Source organism: Hypanus sabinus, chromosome 25 (genome assembly GCF_030144855.1).
Source record: "Hypanus sabinus isolate sHypSab1 chromosome 25, sHypSab1.hap1, whole genome shotgun sequence".
Classification (NCBI taxonomy): Eukaryota; Metazoa; Chordata; class Chondrichthyes; order Myliobatiformes; family Dasyatidae; genus Hypanus; species Hypanus sabinus.
The window spans coordinates 49,253,857-49,277,515 of NC_082730.1; the positions used below are offsets into that span (position 1 = coordinate 49,253,857).

Below are 23,659 nucleotides of genomic sequence, written 5' to 3' on the forward strand. Positions count from 1 at the left end.
TCATTGATTCTACACATTTTAAAAATCAAGTCTCAATGTTAGTAAGTGTGAATAGCATGGAATAAAGCCATTTGTCATGACTATAGATAAATCGGAACACAAATGTTTACTTAACATGTTTTTGCCTGTTAATTATGGAGTAACTGAATGCAATGTGTGTGAATTTATTAATGCTGTCTCTGCTGCCTAAAAGGAGTGAAAATTGTTATTTAAGTCCTTAGTATAATTACAACTGATTATTCTCAGCCCAATAGTTTTAATTATAATGGGGTTTCTCATCTTTGTGCTCAGCACAGTTGTTAAACTGCAATTTGCACAAAAATATAGCTTTATTATCTTAAAACAATTAGGTATTTTCATTTCAGTTGTTCATCTCATCATAATTTGCAGCTGCCATGTACTCCACTGTGTAATTTATAAACCGAAGGGCTCTTGGTGGAAAATGAGTTGTCCTTGGATTTGTTTTATGTATGTAAAATAGAGATTCATTGGTGATGTCTTACTGTTCTGTAAGTAATCTGCTTAGTTTTATGTGAAGTGTATGTTTTATTTTCTAAGGTCTACTTTTGCTATCTGGACATGATGAGCCGAACAGTCACAACCTTTGAAACTTCTGAGTCTTCCATTGTATAAGTTACCGGAAGATATTCTTGAAATTACTAAAGAGTTCTGTGCCTGATGATAAAGTTTATCTTTCCCATTGTAGACTTAACATCATTGTGTCAGATATACATTGACAGCTGCTTAAAATGACAGGCTACTTTAATGTTGGCCTGTGCTTAACAGCTGTTTTTAGTTTCATTCCAGTGCCGTTCTTGGCAAATAGCCCCTTCTATCAAGCAGCTATTCAGATTTCAGTCACCTAGGATCCATGGAGAGTTACAGTTGTTGTGTGCACTGCAACATCACACGCAACAAATTAAGAAGTGGTTTCAGATTTGGTTTGAGCTGGTCAGAATATTTGAAATTGCTGAGTTCAAAAATGAAGGCAAACCTTTAGTTCATTCTAGGAAATTAAAAATTTTAAAGCAAAAAACAACCAGGGAGCTTTTAAAACATTTTAAAATGATCGTTGGTGAAGATGAATTCAATTAATTATTGGAGAGCTATAATGTATTTTAAAAACAAATTCAACTATATATATGTTCATGATGATTTTCTTTCGTTATGATAATCTGTATGAAAGCATTCCTCCCGCCTCCCCACTGTACCTCATGTAAAATCTTTGAACACAATAATCTTTATAAGTAATTTGCAGTGAGGACAAGTTTGCACTGTGTTTTAATCTCCAGGATAAATTTAATCTCAGAACCATATGTGTAGCCATTAGAGACACCTTCAGTATTTCTTGACCTCTTTGGGATTTCTGCATCAAATCATGTGTTAAAATGCCGAAGCTGATGTCAGTCTGAAGAAGAAAAGATGGCAAATCTTAGTAGTTTTGCTGTGATCACTGCCATGAAATCTGGGCTGCCATTCACTTATTTATTTTCCTACCAAAAATCATACAAGGGAGACCAAAGGTAAAATTGATTTGCAGTCCCCCTGCACTACAAACATATTGATGTATTTTTGTAATGAAACAGTTTAGCCAAGTGCAAACCGAATCACAGTGTTATTGTGTTTTTTTTACTCTGCTCACTCTATTCATACATTTGCCTTTGTTCAAAGCAGATTACAATGTTACAAGCTGCTCTGACATTTCTTCATACTATTGGTGAATTTAGATTGATCCCTTTTCCATTCAAGGACGCAGATAATGTCAGTGCATTTTTCAAATCATTCCATGTGTAGTGCTTGTAGAGTATTTATAGTCAGTTCACAATTAATTTTGAATTCCTATTTGAGAAACTTCAGAATTTTCAGATATGTAATCTTGAATTTAGAATCAACTAGTTTAAACTTAATCTGCTTGATACTTGCAAGACATGAACTCAAAACCAGGGAAGGTAGTGAGGAGGATGCAGAGGCTTTGGGGTAATTTAGGCAAGTTGAATAAGTAGACAAATACATGGCAGTTATAACTTCGTTAAATAAGTATAACTCATGTTTTGGGCCCAATGTTGTTGTTTTGGGCCCAATGTTGTTTGTAATATACATAAATGATCTGGATGATGGGGTGGTAAATTGGATTAGTAAGTATGCCGATGATACTAAGGTAGGAGGTGTTGTGGATAATGAGGTGGGTTTTCAAAGCTTGCAGAGAGATTTATGCCGGTTAGAAGAATGGGCTGAACGTTGGCAGATAGAGTTTAATGCTGAGAAGTGTGAGGTTCTACATTTTGGCAGGAATAATCCAAATAGAACATACAGGGTAAATGGTAGGGAATTGAGGAAGGCAGAGGAACAGAGAGATCTAGGAATAACAGTGCATAGTTCCCTGAAGGTAGAGTCTCATGTAGATAGGGTGGTGAAGGCTTTTGGAACGCTGGCCTTTATAAATCAAAGCATTGGGTACAGAAGTTGGGATGTAATGTTAAAATTGTACAAGGCATTGGTAAGGCCAAATTTGGAATAATGTGTACAGTTCTGGTCACCAAATTATAGGAAAGATATCAATAAATTAGAGAGAGTGCAGAGACGATTTACTAGGATGTTACCTGGGTTTCAGCACTTAAGTTACAGAGAAAGGTTGAACAAGTTAGGTCTCTATTCATTGGAGCGTAGAAGGTTGAGGGGGGATTTGATCGAGGTATTTAAAATTTTGAGAGGGATAGATAGAGTTGACGTGAATAGGCTGTTTCCATTGAGAGTAAGGGAGATTCAAACGAGAGGACATGATTTGAGAGTTAGGGGGCAGAAGTTTAAGGGAAACACGAGGGGGTATTTCTTTACTCAGAGAGTGATAGCTGTGTGGAATGAGCTTCCTGTAGAAGTAGTAGAGGCCAGTTCAGTTGTGTCATTTAAGGTAAAATTAGGTAGGTATATGGACAGGAAAGGAGTGGAGGATTATGGGCTGAGTGCAGGTAGGTGGGACTAAGTGAGATTAAGAGTTCGGCACGGACTAGGAGGGCCGAGATGGCCTGTTTCCGTGCTGTGATTGTTATATAGTTATATGGTTATACAGTACATGAGTTATAACGTGGATAATTAGAAGAAACAAAAAAGTTGTATTTAAATACAATACATAAAAGTACTGGAGGAACTCAGCAGATGTATGGAGGAAAATGGACTGTGGTCATTTTGTGTCCAGATCTTTCATCAGGATCAGGTGGGAGGGGTGGATGGTAGATAGTGGATGGGCAGAACAGTAGCCTAACAGTTAGCACAGCTCTATAACAGCTCGGGGCGTCAGATTTCAGAGTTCAGTTCCAATGTCATGTGTAAGGAGTCGGTACATCCTCCCTGTGGAATGCATGAGTTTTCTCCAGGTCTTTCAGTTTCCTCCCATAGTCCAAAGATGGATTAATTTCTCATTGTGATGAGGCTGGGGTTGAACTGGAGGGGCTGCTGTGCAGTGCAGCTCGAAGGGCCAATACCGCACTGTATATCTACAGAGAGTAGATAGTAAAGCAACAGGTGACAGGCAGCCGAGAGTGGATATGATTTAAGAAGCTGGAAGCTGATAGACTGAAGGGATAAAGTGCTGACCAAGATGGAATCTGATAGAAGAATACACTCTAGACCCAAATCCTCGACTGTCCATTTTGTTTCACTCCACAGATGCTGCCTCAGCTGCTGAATTCTTCCAATATCATTGTGCATTGCTTCAGGTTTCCTGCATTTGCAGTCTCTTATCCCTTTATTATTTAAATGATAGGTTACACATTTGGATGCGCAAAGGGATCTGAGTGTCCTTGTGCCCTTGTCACTGCAAGAAAGCATGGTATAGCAAGCTGTTTAAGAAGCAAGCGGTATGTTTGCTTTGATTGTACAAGGGGGATGGGAATTGGAGTGATAGAACTGTTTTACAAGGAGAAGCAGTGAGACTGTCAGGAAGGATAGGCAGATGATAGGGCAAAATTGCAGTCAGTGGGATGAGTTGTAGTGTAAAAGGGGTCAAATTTGAAAAGGATGACAGATGCAGAACTGAAGGTGTTAGATTTGAATGCATGCATTATACAGAATAAGGCAGATGATCTTGAACCGCAGTTAGAGATTGAGAGGTATGATGTTGTGGGCATCACTGAGTTGTGGCTGAAAGATTATAGACGGGAGCTCAACTTCCAAGGATACACATTCTGTTGAATGGGCAGGCAGGTGGGCAGAGGGGGTGGTGTGGCTCTGTTGGTAAAAAAAAAAGAGAAATCAAATCCTTAGAAAGAGGTGACATGCAATCAGAAGATGTAGAATCCTTGTGGGTAGAGTTAAGAAACTGCAAGGGTAAAAGAACCCTGATGAGAGCTGCATACAGGCCTCTGTGTAAATTACATCTCACAAGCTGCAAATTACAATGGGCGATAAAAAAAGGCATGTCAAAAGGGCAGTGTTACGATAGCCATGATTTTAATATGCAGATAGATTGGGAAACTGAAAGGTCTGAAGGTAGATAAGTCACCTGGACCAGATGGACTACACCTCAGAGTTCTGAAAGAGGTAGCTGAAGAGATTGTGGAGGCATTAATAATGATCTTTTGAAGAATTAGTAGATTCTGATATTGTTCTGGAGGACTGGAAAATCGCAAATATCACTGCACTCTTCAAGAAGGGAGGAAGGCAAAAGAAAATAAATTATAAGCTAGTTAGCCTGATCTCGGTGGTTGGTAAGACTTTGGAGTCAGTTGTTCAGGTTGAGATCTCAGATGCTTGGAGGCACAATGTAAAATAGACCAAAGACCATGGTTTCCTTGTGGAAAAGTCTTGTTCGACAAATCTGTTGGAATTCTTTGAAATAGCAAGCAGGTTGGACAGAGGAGAATCAGTGGATGTTGTGTACTTGAACAAGATCTTTGACAAGATGCCACACATAAGGTTGCTTAACAAGATAAGAGCCCATGGTATTACAGCAAAGATACCAGCATGGATAGAGCAGTGGCTGATTGGCAAGAGGCAAAGAGTGGGAATTAAGGGAGCCTTTTGTGATTGGCTGCTGGTAACTATTGGTGTTCCACAGGGGTCAGTGTTGGGACCAATTCTTTATATGTTGTATGTTAATGATTGAATTGATGGCTTTGTGGCCAAGTTTGCAGATGATACGAAGTTAGGTGAGGGGGCAGGTATTGTTGAGAAAATGGAGGCTGCAGAAAGACTTGGAAAAAATTTGGAGAATGGGCAAAGAAGTGGCAGGTGGAATACATTGTCAGAAAGTGTATGATCATGCACTTTAGTAGAAGGAATAAAAGCATAGACTATTTTCTAAATGGGGAGAAATTTCAAAAATCCAAGGTGCAGAGAGATTTGGGGAGACCTTGTGCAGGATTCCCTAAAGGTTAATTTGCAGGTTAAGTTGGTGTTGAGGAAAGCAAATGCAATGTTAGCATTAATTTCGAGAGTACTAGAATATAAAAGCAAGGATGTAATGCTGTATTTCAGGCTGTATATTGTATACATGTCTCTGACATTAAATGTACCCATTGAAATTACAGTCGGCCTTCCTTCCACATGTGCGAATTCAACCAACCACGAAAACCTGTAAGTGCTCTTCCAGCACTTGTTGTTCGAGCATGTACAAACTTTTTTCTTGTCATTATTCCCTAAACAATGCCGTTTAACGACTATTTTACATAGCATTTACATTGTATTAGCTATTATAAGTAATCTAGAGATGATTTAAAGTATACAGGAGGATGTGCGTGGGTTATCGTGGATCGGGATAAAAAAAAAATCGGAAGTTCTCTTACTAAGTAAGTCGGAAGAGGTACATCCGGTATTATTTACGTTTGTCTTAGTATATAGTATATATTTTACCTTTCTATGCATATAAAGCGCTTAAGAACCTATGTTTCAGCATCAGGCTCAGGAACGGAAGTTCCCAAGTTCAATCCAGTGACAGACCACTCCCGAGTGCGCTCTGCATTGTGCCGGGTTGATGTGGAAGATCAAAAACCCAAAACCCAATAATTAAACCACTGCATTGCTTAGAAATAATTGTAGTTTTCATCGGGGCAGGGCCTTTCACACTTTATTCTTTAAAATTGTTCCGGTCATTGACCGACGCAGCCTAATGCTTTTGCAATGACCGATGGTGTTTCATCTCTTTCCAATCACTTTATTATTTCCACTTTATTTTCAATCGTGATCATGATTATTTTTTTGCACCGGATCTTAAAGACCACCGCACTGACACAGGTTAAATAAGGTCTTGGGTTCCGCTGGGTCCTAAGATCCACTGCATTGAAACAGGTTGAATAAGGGACTTGAGCATCCACGTTTTTTGGTATCCGCGAGGGGTCCCAGAACTAATCCCTCGCAGATAAGGAGGGCCGACTGTATTGAAATATTGTGAGCAGTTTTGGTCCTCTTTATTTAAGAAGGGACATGCTGACACTGGAAAGGATTCAAAGGGGTTTAACAAGAATGATTCCGGGCACGAAAGGCTTATCGTTTGAGGAATGATTGATGGCTCTGGGTCTTTACTTGCTGGAATTTAGAAGAATGGGTTGGGGTGGGGGGGAGGGATTTCGTTGAAACCTTTCGAATGTTGAAAGGCCTAATTAGAGCGATCTAGGATATGGAGCGGATGTTTCCTATGTTGGGGGATTCTAGGACCAGATGGGACAGCTTCAGAATAGAATTATGTCCATTTAGAGGCAGCTGTGGAGGCCAGGTCTATTTAAGGTTAATAAGTTCTTGACTTGTCAGAGTGTGAAAGGTTCTGGGGAGAAGACAAGAGAATAAGGTTGAGAGGGAAATAGGTCAGCCATGATGAAAAGGTGGAGCAGGCTCAATAGGCCAAATAGCCTAATTCTGCTCCGATGTCTTATGGAGTAAAGAAACAAGATGCCTCACTGCCATTAGAACACATCTGGAATATTATACGCAGTTCTGGTGCCTTTATTAAAAAAGGATACAACAGTACTGGGAGGGCAACAATGATTCACCAGATGGATTACCTGAATGACAGGACTGTTGAAGAAGGTATTGTTTGGCTAGGTCTGTATTCAGTAGAATTTATAGGAATGAAAGGTGGTTTAATTGAAACACATGACAGATTGGATTCATGGAAGATTGTTATTCTGTCTGAGAAATACAGCACTACAGCCAGCATAATTAAGGACCTTCAGTGCACTGTTATAATGAATTGAAAGTTCAAAATTATCATCAAAAAAACATGTATGTTACCATATGCTACTTAGAGGTTCATTTTCTTGAAGGCATTTACAGGAGAAAATAGAATAGAATTTGAAGTGAAAGAAGTAAAATAGAATTTGCAAAAACTGTACATCAACAAAGTCTGACAAACAGCCATTGTGCTGTTGACAAACTGCAAATGAAAAACAAGAACATGAGTTGTCAAGAGTCCTTGAATGTGAATCTGCAGGTCATAGAATCAGTTTGGAGCAGTGGTGATTCAAGTTATCCATGTATGTTCAGGGGCCTGTTGATTGTTAAAAGGCTTGTTAACTGATCCTTAACCTGGTGATGCAGGACTTAAGACTTCTGTACCTCCTGCCTGATGGTAGAAGTGAGAAGAGGTGACAATCTGCATGGCAGGGATCTTTGACGGATGTTGCTTTCTTGTGGCAACACTTCATGTAAATATACTCTGTGGTGGGGAGGGCTTTGCCTTTGATTGATTAGGCTGTGTCCACCATTTTCTGTAGCCTTTACAGTTCTGGACGTAGGTGCTTTCATACCAGGCCGTGATACAACCAGTTAGGAAACACTCCACTGTTCATCTCTGAAGTTTTTCGAAGTTTTTGGTGATGTACCAAATCTAGACAAACTTCTAAGAAAATAGAACTGCTGTGCATCTTTTTTGATGACACGTGCTGGTCCTTGTACAGATGGAATTTAAAGCTGCTGACTCTCTCCACCTCTGATCCTCTGATGAGGACTGGCCCATGGACCTTTGGTTTCCTCCTCCTGCAGTCAATAATCATCTCTTTGGTTTTGCTGACATATTGAGTGAGAGGAGGTTGTTGTGGCACCATTTAACCAGGTTTTTAGTCTCCCTCTTGTCTGCCTATTCATCACTGAATTGCAAGACTGTATCTTTCACTGTCTCTCAGTGCAAGTGCCAATAATAAACCAATTTACTAATAGGTGACTATTGCACAGTTTCATTTTTATTAGCATGGCAGCAACCAGCTTTGCTTTGTCATTCTTCCAGGAAGATCGGCGGGAGTCTCGAATAACACTTCGCCCGCCTAGTTTAGCCACGCCATATGCTCCTGTTCAGAATTGGCAGCACCAGCCAGAGAAGCTTATTTTTGAGTCCTGTGGCTATGAAGCTAATGTGAGTATTTAGCACTGGATATACTTTTTTGAATTTATGACATTAATTAACAAATAAAACATATCATTGTTGCACAATAGATAATGTACCTAATTTAGTCTTTTACTTTTGGGATAGCATTGAATATTGAGTTAAAAATTATGGAGAGCAATGATTGGAGCTCATTTGAGACAATTCACCACTAAATACTGTTAATGTTCACATTGACCACATTTTTTATCAAAAGCTACTCTTTTACCAGTGTAATTGCTTATGCTAAGGTATTATTTTAATCCTATGTTACGTTTATCTTTGTGAACAGTCACATTATACAGTTTTGTGTTATGAAATGTAAAGCAGTATTTCTGCTTCCGTTTTCATGTAATGTAAAGCTTTAAGAGACATTGGCGAGGCCTCACTTGGAGTACTGTGAGCAGTTTTGGGCCCCTTATCTAAGAAAGGATGTACTGACATTGGAGAGGGTTTAAAGGAGTTTCATGAAAATAATTCCGGGATTGAAAGGCTTATCATTATGAATGTTGGTCTGTATTCACTGAAATTCAAAAGAATAAGGGAGAATCTCATTGAAACCTATTGAATGTTGAAAGGCCTCGATAGAATAGATGTAGAGGGGGTGTTGCCTATGGCGAGGGAGCCTAAGACCACAGGAGACAGCCTCAGAATAGAGGGATGTCCATTTAGAATGGAGATGAGGAATTTCTTTAGCCAGAGAGTGGTGAATCTGGAATTCATTGCCACAGGTGGCTGTGGAGGTCAAGTTGTTGGTTACATTTAAGGCAGAGGTTGATAGATTCTTGATTAGTCAAGGCATGAAGGGATAAGAGGAGAAGGCAGTAGATTGAGGCTAAGGGAAATGGATCAGCTTTGATGAAATAGCTGAGCCGACTTGATAGGCTAAATGGCTTAATTCTTCTTTATCATGTGGTCTTATGGTCATACACGAAGATGTGTAGTTTATTTGATCTTTTAAACACAAAGTATACTGCAGATGCTGTGGTCAGATCAAGACGTACAAACAAGCTGGATCAACTCAGCAGATCGGGCAGCATCCCTTGAAATGAGCAGTCAACATTTCGGGCTGAGTCCTGACAAAGGATCTCGGCCCGAAATGTTGACTGTTCATTTCAAGGGATGCTGCCCGATCTGCTGAGTTGATCCAGCTTGTTTGTACATCTTTATTTGATCTTTTGTTGACTCTTAATGGGGAGAAAGTTACTTCTCCAGAAATTATCTGAGGTTTTCTTATACATTTATACATTTTAAAAGAAGTGTCTTACTATTCTAGCACTTATTTAAACAACATAAAAATTGAGAAACCTTTAATTGAAAGAACATTTTGCAAGACACACTCTATTTTGAAATTTCAGCCAGGTACAGGTATCGATTATAACTGTTTCAATAGCAAATTCTGCCATCTTCTTCATGGGTGATGCCTTGGCATGTCTGGTGGGACAGTTATAATTGATACCTATACCTGGCTAGAAGCCCAAGAAGAGTTTATTTATCATATAAACTAGGAAAGCACTAGATCCTTTTTTAACATTTTGCAGGTTAATTCAATACAACTTGTTGAAACTATTGCGATTACTCTCTTTATTTTTTGCAGTATTTGGGTTCCATGCTGATTAAAGACCTAAAAGGGACTGAATCAACCCAGGATGCATGTGCAAAGATGAGGGTTTGTATAAATAGTTCACAGATTGATCCAGTATTTAGGATTAAGCCATGTTTACATCTTTAATGCATCTCCTATGCTTTTGTCTAGAAATCTACTGAACAAATGAAAAAAATACCAACTATTTTCCTCTCCATCACTTACAAAGGCGTAAAATTCATTGACGCATTTAACAAGGTATTTCTGGAATTATTAAACTATTAGATTATTAAACTTAAATTATTAAACATTACTTTATATATTCTACTTTTCAGTCAATTTTAAAGATTTTTAGATTCATGTGCAGAAAAAGTAAGTTGACTTAGCTTTTGTATTGTATCCATTTATTTTACCACTGCAAGTTTAGAATATCCCAGTATATACTGAAAGATTATCTGAATTATAATACACTTAAATCTGATGTATACAAAACAAATATAGTAAACTTGTTTTTTTCAGAAATATTGTCTTATTGCAGAACAAAACCTTCAGCACTGAACCTTACGTTGCAAATAGTGATTTGGTTTTATGATGTGTGTGAAATGGAAAACATCATTATGATAGACATTTTTTTTACATTACCCTGATAGCAAAATAGTGCAAATATAGTAGCGGATCTGTGACTAGAACAGTAACTGTTAGCTTGACTCATGTCCACCTCTTTACTCTCAACAAGGTAAATTATACTTTTCCTTTGGGGAACTGACATCTCAGGGCGTTGTTTATGGATGATTGGACAATGTGGAGCTATGTTTTAAGTTATTTTATGTTCCTGCTTACTGGAGAGGTTTACCCAAATACAGCCAGAAGTGACTGGCATTTTTAACAAGTTGCTCAGTTGTGATATTGCTGTTGGCTACGGATGTGATACAACATTTTCAACATCACACTTTCAGTAGTGGGATTTTGAATTCTTTGCTTTGCACAATGCTGAAAGTTCTGATAAACTTGATTAAAAACCATAAGCTAATCTTCCTATATATTAACATCAAAACACTCACTCAGTAAACCAGTAATCTAAGACTTTACGGAGGTCCTACAAATATTTCCACATGGCACCATCAGAAACATTCTTTCAAAGCAGCTTTACAGTCCTCTCAGTACTTTCCTGAAATATCCTGATTTGCCTAAGACACAGACTACACTTTACTGCAGAAATAGTCGTTTCAAAATAGACTAGAACTTCCTGGTATCAGACCCACTGCACCTACTGCTCACTTAACTGCAAGCCTGTGCTTCAAGTGCAGAGAGCAGGGTAAAAACATTACTGCAAGATGCATTCTGCTTCTCATTGGCAGGGCTTCATGAAATGCAAGGCCTATGGACATAATTAACATCTTACAATTCAGCCAGAAGAAGCAACCATTAGACATGCTGAAAAAGACTTAAAAAGCTGCTCTACCATGTAAATTGTAACCTCTTGCCAAGACTTGCAAAAAGCTGGCCATGTTCTGAACATTCAGAAACATCCAATGAAAAACTGCAGAGAATTGTGGGTGCAGTGAAGTGCATAGGAATGTGCCTCCCCTCCACTGCCTTGGTAAAGCAGCCAGCTTAATCAGGCATTCTCTCCTCCTCCTAACATTGGACAGATGATACAAAATCCTGGAAAAACATACTGAAACCCCTTTTTACTGGGTGTCTCTGGAAACATGGATGATTAGCCCCTCACTAACAACTCAATGTACTCAGCGGTGAGACTCCTTAGGTCTAGGGTCGATATGCCTTGGATCCCACCAGACCAGGAGAGCTGGGATGTTTTGACCACCCACACCCCAATCTGAGCAAATGCTGCCCGCTTGAAATTTCCTGTCAGCAAGAAATATCAGATCATACACTGCATGCAATTAATAAGGAAAGTGTAATTAAAAATATCAACTTAATCAAACAGTTGTTAAAGAAGAAAGCAAAAAGGGAAAGGTTTCATTATAATTAAAACAGTCATATTTGAATAAAGTTAGAGCTCAGATCTTCCAAATTTGGCACCATGAACGTCCTTGTACATGCAGCACCAACTCCTGTTCGCCAGTCACCAATAGAACTTTCCATCTTAGACTTCATCAAATCGCACTTTCCCGTTGGATTGAATTCTACCGCTGGTTCAATCTTCTTCTCTCTTCATCTTCCACCAAAAAAGGACCTCAACCCCTTCAGAGTCCATCACAAAACCTCTCCCCCCAGCTTTCTATAGGACCTTCTCCCATTTCCACCATCCTGATTGACTGGCCCGGCATTTGTAAGCTGAACATTGCAACCTCTTATCTTTAATGGTAACCTAAGATCTATCAGGAAAACACTCTGCTTCTACAGAAAAGTATTAAATTAAATACCTTATTAAAGGCTTATGATAAGGTACCCTTTGCTAGACTTATTGAGAAAGTAAGGAGGCATGGTATCCAAGGGGACATTGCTTTGTGGATCCAGAACTGGCTTGCCCACAGAAGGCAAAGAGTGGTTGTAGGCGGGTCATATTCTGCATGGAGGTCAGTCACCAGTGGAGTGCCTCAGGGATCTGTTCTGGGACCCTTACCCTTCATGATTTTTATGAATAACCTGGATGAGGAAATGGAGGGATGGGTTAGTAAGTTTGCTGATGATACAAAAGTTGGCAGTGTTGTGGTTAGTGTGGAGGGCTGTCAGATTATAGCGGGACATTGATTGCAAAACTGGGCTGAGTAGTGGCAGATGGAGTTCAACCTAGATAAGTGTGAAGTGGTTCATTTTTGTAGGTCAAATATGATGGCAGAATATAGTATTAATGGTAAGACTCTTGGCAGTGTGGAGGATCAGAGGGATCTTGGGGTCCAAGTGCATAGGACGCTCAGATGCGCAGGTTGATTCTGTGGTTAAGAAGGCGTACGGTGTATTGGCCTTCATCAATCGTGGAATTGAATTTAGGAACCGAGAGGTAATGTTGCAGCTATATAGGACCCTGGTCAGACCCCACTTGGAGTACTGTGCTCAATTCTGGTCGCCTCACTAACAGGAAGGACGTGGAAGCCATAGAAAGGGTGCAGAGATTTACAAGTACGTTGCTTGGATTGGGGAGCATGCCTTATGAGAATAGGTTGAGTGTACTCGGCCTTTTTTGGAGCGGTAGAGGATGAGAGGTGACCTGATAGAAGTGTATAAGATGATGAGAGGCATTGATCATGTGAATAGTCGGAGGGTTTTTCCCAGGGCTGAAATGGGTGTCACAAGAGGACACAGGGTGCTGGAGAGTGGTTACAGAGGAGATGTCAGGGGTAAGTTTTTTACTCATAGAGTGGTGAGTGCATAGAATGGGCTGCCAGCAATGGGGGTGGAAGTGGATATGATAGGGTCTTTTAAGAGACTTTTGGAAAGGTACATGGAGCTTAGAAAATTAGAGGGCTATAGGTAAACCTAGTAATTTCTAATGTAGGGACAAGTTTGGCACAACTTTGTGGGCCAAAGGGCCAGTATTTTGCTGTAGGTTTTCTATGTTTCTATGTTTTACCTTACAACATTAGCAGTAAAAGCTTAACCACCAGATAGATGGATACTTTATTGATAGATAGATATTTCATTGATCCCGAAGAAGATTACTGTGTCACAGAAGCATTACAAGTGCAGAGATATATAAATATACAAATGTTAGAAGGGAAATAAGAAAGAAAAAAAAAGTTACCTTAAACAGTCTAACAGGAGCGGTCATCACTTCCATGGCTATAGGTTGACACCGAGGGTAAGAATGATCTCAGATAGCAGTGGAGTTGTCTTAGTCTATTACTAAAAGTGCTCCTCTGTTCAACCAAGATGGCATGCAGAAGGTGAGAAACATTGTCCCAAATTGCCAGGATTTTCTGTAGGGTCCTTTGTTCCACCACAGTCTCCAGTGGGGCAATTGTCAAACCTACTGAAAAATTGGTTAAACTCATTAGCTCATTCACGGCTGCATTCAGAGGCTCTACAGCTAGCGCATTAAGGTCAGTGATGTTCCACATGCTTCTCCACACCTCCTGTGTGCTGCTCTGCCTGAGCTTGTTCTCCAGCTCTCTCTTGTATTCCTCTTTAGCCACCTTGATCATCTCCTTTAGCTCCCTTTGCACATTTCAATTCCTCCCTGTCCCCTGATCCAAAGGCTCCCTTTTTGTGGTTGAGAAGAGCCTTCAGATCACTGGTGACCCATGGTTTGTTAGGAAAGCAGCGAACAGTCCTTGATGATATTACAGTGTACACGCAGAAGCTGATGTAGCCATGGATTCAAGTAAGACCATTAATGTCCTCCCCATATGGTTCACAAAGCACATTCCAGTCAGTAACTTCAAAGCAGCCCTTCAAAACCTCGATGGCCTCTGGAGACCATTTCTTTACTATCTTGGTATTAGCTAGCTGTTGCTGTACTTTGGGCTTATACAAGGGCATGAGTGAACTAGGTTGTGGTCTGATCTTCCAAGTGGGGGGAGAGCTGTGGAGCTGTCTGCATCTTTAATATTTGCATATAAGAGATCCGGTGTTTTATTTTCTTTTATATGACACTTGACAAACTGATCGAAGGTGGGTCGGGTTGTCAAGAGAGGAACATGGGAAGTATTGGGTTGAAGTCACCCAATACTGCAGTGAATGGATTGGGATGTTGAGTCTGAAGTCTCACGATAGTGTGTATGATGCCACACACAGCGTTGGGACTGTGTCGGAAAGGCGGAATGTAAACAATGAACAATATGGTGTGGCTGAACTTGCGCAGTGGATAATACAGATGCAGACTCACAGCAGGTAGTTTGAAGTCCTGACAGCAGATCCGTGCTTTCACAGGAATGTGACCGGGATTACACCATCTGTTGTTCACAACCACAGCAAACCCATCTCCCTTTTTCTTACTGCACTGTAGATTAAATCTGTCTGCTAGTATCATTGAAAACCCATTCTGTAGTGCTGGAATCCGGGATTTGCTCATGTAACCGTGTCTCGGTGAAACACATAACAGTGCATTCCCAATATTTATTCTGTGTCCTCGTGAGTACTACTAGTTCCACTATTTATTTGCCAGCAATCTTACGTTCCCCATAATGATAGGCAGAAGATATAGTTTATATCTCCTTCTCGATGCAACACTTTTTACCCAATCTGCAGCCTCAGGATCTCCATCTCAGCTTGTACAGAATATTGAGCTTCTGCTGGGCAAACAAAGGCTGCTTCCCAGCTGCTAGTAGCTACTCCCTCATATACACAATTTTCCCTCCACTACTGTAGTCAAAGCATTCAGTGGATAAAGTCTTCTGAGAGCTAGAAGGACGATGAAAATGTTCTTAAACAGATTAATGTTCATTGTTATTTTGCAGTATTACTAGCCAGTACCAAAAAAACGAAAGAAACGCTCTACTTAACGACTATCCCAGACAAACACACGGAGCTACTGCAACGAGCTGCCACCTTGCATGGCACATACACACACAATACCAATACCCTCAAGGACAGTCACTAATCCATTGTTATAAGACTTTTGAACGGTCTCCTGGTACAATAAGATAGACTCTTGACCTCACAATCTACCTCACTATGATTTTACACCATATTGTCTGCCTGTATTGTATCTTCCCCTGAAGTAGTTTATTCTGTATTCAGTCACTGATTTTTCCCTTGTACTGCCTCAATGCACTGATGTGATGAAATGATTTTTTGGATAGCTTGCAAAAGAGCTTGGTACATATGGCAACAATAAACCAACTTACCAATGATTTAAGTGCATTTGGAAACAGAAATATAGAAAACCTACAGCACAATACAGGCCCTTCGGCCCACAAAGTTGTGCTGGACATGTCCCTACCTTAGAAATTACTAGGCTTACCTATAGCCCTCTATTTTTACTAAGCTCCGTGTACCTATCTAAAAGTCTCTTAAAAGACCCTATCGTATCCACCTCCACCACCGTTGCCGGCAACCCATTCCTCGCACTCGCCACTCTCTGAGTAAAAAGCTTACCCCTGACATCTCCTCTGTACCTACTTCCCAGCACCTTAAACCTGTGTCCTCTTGTGACACCCATTTCAGCCCTGGGAAAAACCCTCTGACTATTTACACGATCAATGCCTCTCATCATCTTATACACCTCTATCAGGTCACCTCTCATCCTCCGTCGCTTCAAGGCCAAGTTCATTCAACCTATTCTCATAAGGCATGCTCCCCAATCCAGGTAACGTCCTTGTAAATCTTCTCTGCACCCTTTCTTTTTTTTTGTAAATAAATTTATTGAAGTTCATCATCAAACATTTCCATAAGATGTATTTCAGGTATTGTACATATATATCATATGGTCATATATGCCACAAGTTTCCACATAATATTTATCTGGGGGCAGATAGGAGATTTTGTGGGGAAGATCGGGAGTCTCGGATGGTATGTTGCCTCCCTGGTGCCAGGGTCCGGGACATCTCAGATTGGGTGCAGGTTATTCTCGAGAGGGGCGGCAACAACCCAGATGGTGTGGTCCGTGTAGGGACCAACGACGTGGGTAGGATGAGTGAAAGGGTCCTGTGTAGTGAGTTCAGGGAGGTTAGGTGCGAAGCTGAAGGGCAGGACCTCCAGGGTAATAATCTGAGGATTGCTACCTGTGCCACGTGTGAGTGAGGCAAGGAACAGAAGGATTATACAGATTAATACGTGGCTGAGAGCATGGTGCAGGAGGGAGGGCTTCCATTTTTTAGATAATTGGGCTTTGTTCCAGGGAAGGTGGGATCTGTTCCGACGGGACGGTTTACACCTGAACTGGAGCAGTACTAACATTCTTGCAGGAAAGTTTGCTAGTGCTGCTCGGGGTGGGGTGGGGGGGGTTTAAACTAAATTTGCAGGCGGCAGGGATCCAGAATGTGAGAGAGGATAGCGAGATGAAGAATAAAGGACAGGTGGGGACTACACAGTTCTGGAATATTAAGTGTGTAGTAGAGAAAGGTGAGGCAGAACAAGTGATAAGGAGGACACATACAGAGGGATGGTCTGACGGAACATGGAGTTAAATGTGCAGAAAGAATAAATAAATTTAGGAAGGACAACAAAATTCAAGGGGCGTATAGCCCGATGGGAGTTTGGGGAGCTGGGTTAAGCACAATAGGCAGCCATTTAAACAGAGAGAAATAGGCTAAAAATTCTATATCTGAATGCACGGTGTCAGAAATAAGGCAGATGAGCTTGAAACTCAGGTGCGAATGGGTAACTATGATGTTGTTGGGATAATGGAGACATGGCTGCAGGGAGATCAGACCTGGGAAATGAATGTACAAGGGTATACGTGCTATCGTAGGGACAGAAATGTGGGCAGAGGGGGTGGGGTGGCCCTGTTGGTGAGGAATGAGATTCAGTCCTTTGCAAGGGGACACATAGGATCAGGAGAAGTAGAGTCTGTGTGGATAGAACTGAGGAACAGTTAAGAGCAAAAAGACCCTAATGTGTGTTGTCTACAGGCCCCAAACAGTAGCATGGATATTGGGTGCAAGTTGAATAGCGAGTTAACATTGTCATGTGGCAAAGGTAGTGTCGCAGTAGTTATGGGGGATAGTAGTTGGTCCTGGACCCCAGGACAGGGAGTTTGTAGAGTGCCTACGGGATGCATTCTTGGAACAGTTTGTACAAGAGCCGACCAGGGGCAAGGCTATTTTGGATTTAGTGTTGTGTAATGAGCAGGATTTGATAAGCGATCTTGAAGTAAAGGAGCCATTAGGTAGTGACCATAATATGATAAGTTTTTATCTGCAATTTGAGAAGGTTAAGGGCAGATCGGAGGTGTCACTGTTGCAGTGAAACAAAGGAGACTATGGAGCCATGAGGGAGGAGCTGGCCAAAGTTAACTGAATGGATATCCTAGCAGAAAAGACAGTGGAACAGCAATGGCAGGTATTCTTGGGAATAATGCACAAGGTGCAAAATCAGTTCATCCCCCGGAGAAGGAAGGATTCAAAGGGGGGAAAGGGGTCACAGTGGTTGACAAAGGAAGTCAGAGATTGCATAGCATTAAAAAAAAAGTAAGTATGACAGAGCTAAGGTGAGTGGGAGGACAGATGATTGCGAAATTTTTAAGGAACAACAGAACTTAACTAAAAAGGCAATAAGGGGAGAAAAAATGAAGTACGAACGCAAGCTAGCCAGGAATATAAAGGAGGATAGCAAAAGCTTTTTTAGGTATGTGAAGAGAAAGAAGATAGTTAAGAACAATGTTGGGCCCTTGAAGATTGAATTGATTGAAATTGTTATGGGAAACAGAGAAATGGCAGAAGAATTTAATAAGTACTTTAGATCTGTCTTCACTAGGGAAGACACAAGCAATCTCCCAGATGTATGGATGGGCCAAGGACATAGGGTAACAGAGGAAAAGAAACAGATTGACATTAGGAAGGAAACGGTGATGAGTAGACTGATGAGACTGAAGGCTGACAAATCCCCAAGTCCAGATGGTCTGCATCCGAGGGTTCTAAAGGAGGTGGCTCTGGAAGTTGTGGATGCATTGGTAATCATTTTCCAACATTCCTTAGATACAGCATCATTTCCTGAGGATTGGAGAATGGCTAATGTTATCCCACTTCTTAAGAAAGGAGGGAGGGAGAAAACAGAGAACTATCGTCCTGTCAGCCTAACATCAGTAGTGGGGAAGATGCTAGAGTACATTATTAAAGATGAAATAGTGGCATATCTAGATAGCAGTGATAGGATTGGCCTGAGCCAGCATGGATTTACCAAGAGCAAATCATGCTTGACTAATCTATTGGAGTTTTTCGAGGATGTAACCAGGAAGTTAGATAAGGAGCTCATCCAGTGGATGAGCCTCAATTTTCAGAAGGCATTTGATAAAGTCCCACATAGGAGATTGGTGGATAAAATCAGAGCTCATGGCATTGGGGGGAAGATATTGACATGGATAGAAAACTGGTTGGCAGATAGAAAGCAAAGGGTAGCTGTGAATGGGTGTTTATCGGAATGGCAGGTGGTGACTAGTGGGGTGCCACAGGGCTTGGTATTGGGACCACAGCTGTTTACGATTTACATTAACAATTTAGATGAAGGCATTGAGAATAACATCAGCAAGTTTGCTGATGATACTAAGCTGGGTGGCAGTGTGACATGTGATGAGGATGTTAGGAGAATTCAGGGTGACTTGGATAGGCTGGATGAATGGGCAGATACTTGGCAGATGACGTTTAATGTGAATAAGTGTGAGGTTATCCACTTTGAGAGTAAGAACAGGAAGGCAGATTATTATCTGAACGGTGTAGAGTTAGGTAAGGGAGAAATACAAAGAGATCTAGGAGTCCTTGTTCATCAGTCACTGAAGTTGAATGAGCAAGTGCAGCAGGCAGTGAAGAAGGCTAATGGAATGTTGGCCTTTATTACAAAGGGAATTGAGTACAAGAACAAGGAAATCCTCTTGCATTTGTACAGGGCCCTGGTGAGACCACACCTGGAGTATTGTGTACAGTTTTGGTCTCCGGGGTTAAGGAAGGACATCCTGGCTGTAGAGGAAGTGCAGCGTAGATTCACGAGGTTAATTCCTGGGATGTCCGGACTGTTTTACGCAGAGAGGTTAGAGAGACTGGGCTTGCACACGCTAGAATTAAGGAGATTGAGAGGGGATCTGATTGTAACATATAAGATTATTAAGGGATTGGACAAGATAGAGGCAGGAAATATGTTCCAGCTGCTGGGAGAGTCCAGTACCAGAGGGCATGGTTTAAGAATAAGGGGTAGGTCATTTAGGACAGAGTTAAGGAAAAACTTCTTCTCCCAGAGAGTTGTGGAGGTGTGGAATGCACTGCCTCAGAAGGCAGTGGAGGCCAGTTCTCTGGATCCTTTCAAGAAGGAGCTAGATAGGTATCTTATGGATAGGGGAATCAAGGGATATGGGGACAAGGCAGGAACCAGGTATTGATAGTAGATGATCAGCCATGATCTCAGAATGGCGGTGCAGGCTCGAAGGGCCGAATGGTCTACTTCTGCACCTATTGTCTATTGTATACACTTATAAAAAAGAGAGGAAAGAAAGAACAAGTGAAAGGACAAAACTATGTACAAGTAGGGAGTGATTTTTTTTTACAACATATTCATTGATCCATTAGGATAAAATCAGGCCCATGAGGTGTTATGTAGTTAAACCATTTTTCCCAGTCTGAATCAAATTGTTCCAACTTATGGTTAACAGATGCTGTTATCTTCTCCATTTTGTAAATGTCCATTGTAATTTCCATCCACGTATTTAAGGTTGGGCTCTCCTATGATAACCATTTCCTAGTAAGTCTTTTTACCAGCAACCAGCAGTATATTCATTAACTGTTCATTAAATATTTATCTCTTCTCAACCTTGAGGTATATACCCCAAATATATGGTCTTACTTTCTAAGAGTATTTCACATTTAAAGATGTCTTGTAGGGCACTGTGTATCCCACTCCAATAGTCTTTGATATCGGGGCATTCCCAGAAATATGATAATGGTTTGCATTTCGATTTCCACAATTTCTCCAGCAAACGGGGAGGTTACTATCATAATTGGATTTCTGAGAGGGTGTAATAAAATATCTCATCAAGTTTTTCCATCCAAACTCCCTCCATTTCTGTGAACTGGTACACTTCCATTGATACCTCCATATTATTGTCCATTTTTCCTCAGATATAATTATCCCTCCTTCCTTCTTCCATTTTGTTTTAATGTATGAAGTCGAATGTGTTTTAGGATTTGACAAACCCTTACACACACTTGGAATGATTCTGCTACCGTTATCTGAATTATATGCTTTTCTAAATAGCTCTATAACCATATAACAATCACAGCACGGAAACAGGCCATCTCGGCCCTGCTAGTCCGTGCCGAACTCTTAATCTCACCTAGTCCCACCTACCCGCACTCAGCCCATAAGCCTCCACTCCTTTCCTGTCCATATACCTATCCAATTTTAGCTTAAATGACACAACTGAACTGGCCACTACTACTTCTACAGGAAGCTCATTCCACACAGCTATCACTCTCTGAGTAAAGAAATACCCCCTCACGTTTCCCTTAAACTTCTGCCCCCTAACTCTCAAATCATGTCCTCTCGTTTGAATCTCCCTTACTCTCAATGGAAACAGCCTATTCACGTCAACTCTATCTATCCCTCTCAAAATTTTAAATACCTCGATCAAATCCCCCCTCAACCTTCTACGCTCCAATGAATAGAGACCTAACTTGTTCAACCTTTCTCTGTAACTTAAGTGCTGAAACCCAGGTAACATCCTAGTAAATCATCTCTGCACTCTCTCTAATTTATTGATATCTTTCCTATAATTCGGTGACCAGAACTGCACACAATATTCCAAATTTGGCCTTACCAATGCCTTGTACAATTTTAACATTACATCCCAACTTCTGTACTCAATGCTTTGATTTATAAAGGCCAGCGTTCCAAAAGCCTTCTTCACCACCCTATCTACATGAGACTACACCTTCAGGGAACTATGCACTGTTATTCCTAGATCTCTCTGTTCCTCTGCCTTCCTCAATGCCCTACCATTTACCCTGTATGTTCTATTTGGATTATTCCTCTATCAAATATGTACTTGCCTTGGTTACATTTTTAACCGTCCTATTAACATATTGTCGCATCTGTAAATACCGAAAAAGGTCTTGTTTTTCTAATAAGTGTTTATCTTTAAGCATTTCAAAACTGAACAGTGTTCCTTCTTTCATTATGTTGCAAAGAACTGTTATTCCTTTAGCTGTCCAGTCCTTAAAACTAGCATTCAGTTTATTTGGCGTAAAATCCAAGTCATATACACAGCATTTAAGAATTGCAATATCTCCCTCTAGTTTATATTCTTTTATAATAGTTTTCCATATTTTAAGAGTCAATTTCACCCATGGGTTATCAGTAGTATTTATAGGTTGTATTCGTAGGTTGTTATCAGCCAAAATTGCTTGTATGGGGATGGGAAGTACCCGCTCCTCAGTGTTTTTCCATTGAGCATCATATGATGGGTTGCACCAACATATCACAGCTCTCAACTGTGCTGCAAAATAATAATCTCTAAGAGAAGATATGCCCCATCCCCCTTTTCCTTGGCTAATTGCAAAGTTTTGAGACGAACTCTAGGCCTTTTACCTTGCCAAATATATCTTGAGAACAATTTGTTCCATTTATTGAATTGATTTTGATTAATCTCTGTTCGTAGGGTTTCAAAGAGATATAATAGTCTGGACAGTATATTCATTTTAATAGATTCAATCCTTGAACTGAAACTAAAAAAAGGAATTAGGTTCCTTAATTTTTTTATATATAGGCTGATAAATGTGTTCTGATAATTTTGCCAGATCTTTTGGCATAATGATACCCAAATATTTGAAAGACTCTGTTTGCCATGCCCAGGGAATATCTACTTTCAATTTCTCCTGGTGGGCTATAGTTATATGAAGGTAATTGGGTTTTATGTATGTTGATCTTGTATCTTGATAATTGACCATATTGTTCAAAGGATTGCATCAATTTAGGTAAAGAGTATGTTGGTTGCCCTAGATAGATCAAAATGTCATCCACGTAACAAGCCAATTTATGCTCTGTCCCTTTAATAGTAATTCCCCTGATATCTTCATTTTGTCTGATGTATTGAGCTAATGGTTCCAGATATAATGTGAAGAGTAGTGGTGACCATGCACAACCCTGTCTCGTGCCCCTTTCTAGGGTAAGACTATTTGATAAATATCCATTGATTTTAATCCTAGCAGTAGGGTTGTCATACAGTGCCTGTATAGTTTTAATAGTTGTGTCATGGAAACCAAATCTATGTAAAACTCTGTAAAGAAAATTCCAATTAACTGAATCAAATGCCTTTTCAGAGTCTATGCTGATCACTATTGCTTCGATTTTATTTTTTTGTATATGATCCATAATGTGAAGTGTCCTTTGTATATTGTCTTGTGTTTGACGTTGTTGTATAAAACCTGTCTGATTGTTATGTATCAATATGGATAGAAACTTCTCTAATCGTTTGGCCATGATGGAGGTAAATAATCTATAATCTACATTAAGAACGGGTATTGGTCTAAATGATCCACATTCCATTTTATCGTTGCCTTCTTTCGGTATAGCTGAGATTATCGTTTCCTTCCAGCTGGGTGGTATTTGTGCCTTTTTTTAGAGCCTAGTTCAGTGTGGGGAGTAAGACAGGAATTAACTCATTTTTAAATTCTTTGTACTGGTGACTTGCTTAATTTAAGCCTACTAATTGCACCTTTTAGTTCAACTTCATTTATGTCAGCAGTCATCGTTCTATTTTGTTCTTCACTTAACGTGGCTAACTCTAGAGAATTCAAGAAGGTGTCAGTTTGGGTAATGCTTTCCCCCAGAACTTAGGAATATAGAGTTTTGTAAAACACTTCAAAAGCTTGAATTTCACTTAGCTTATTTTTTTAAATCATTTTTTGTTCTTGGATTCCTAATTCTGTGAATTGTATTTTCTGCTATCTTCTTTTTCAGTTTCCATACCAGTATTTTCGTAGACTTAGATCCACTTTCGTAATGTCTCCGTTTCAGAAACATTAAATTTTTCCTGATTTCTTGCGTAGCCAAACTATTAATTTCATTAGCAAACACGAGGAGATCTGCAGATGCTGGAAATTCAAACAACAACACACACAAATTGCCAGTGGAACACAGCAGGCCAGGCAGCATCTAGCCAAATTTAATTTGTTTTT

The 23,659-nt window shown here is 40.2% G+C and overlaps 1 protein-coding gene across 11 annotated transcripts in view; it reads left to right on the forward strand.

Moving 5' to 3' along the window:
* LOC132381224 (ankyrin repeat and SAM domain-containing protein 1A-like) overlaps positions 1 to 23,659 on the forward strand; it is a 496,261-nt gene that overhangs the window by 416,721 nt on the left and 55,881 nt on the right. For all 11 annotated transcript variants that reach the window (XM_059950560.1, XM_059950567.1, XM_059950559.1 and 8 more), the window contains 3 exons: positions 8,213 to 8,338; positions 9,945 to 10,016; positions 10,104 to 10,190. In XM_059950560.1, the coding sequence (XP_059806543.1) occupies positions 8,213 to 8,338; positions 9,945 to 10,016; positions 10,104 to 10,190 (285 nt within the window). The remainder of the gene's footprint in view (positions 1 to 8,212; positions 8,339 to 9,944; positions 10,017 to 10,103; positions 10,191 to 23,659) is intronic.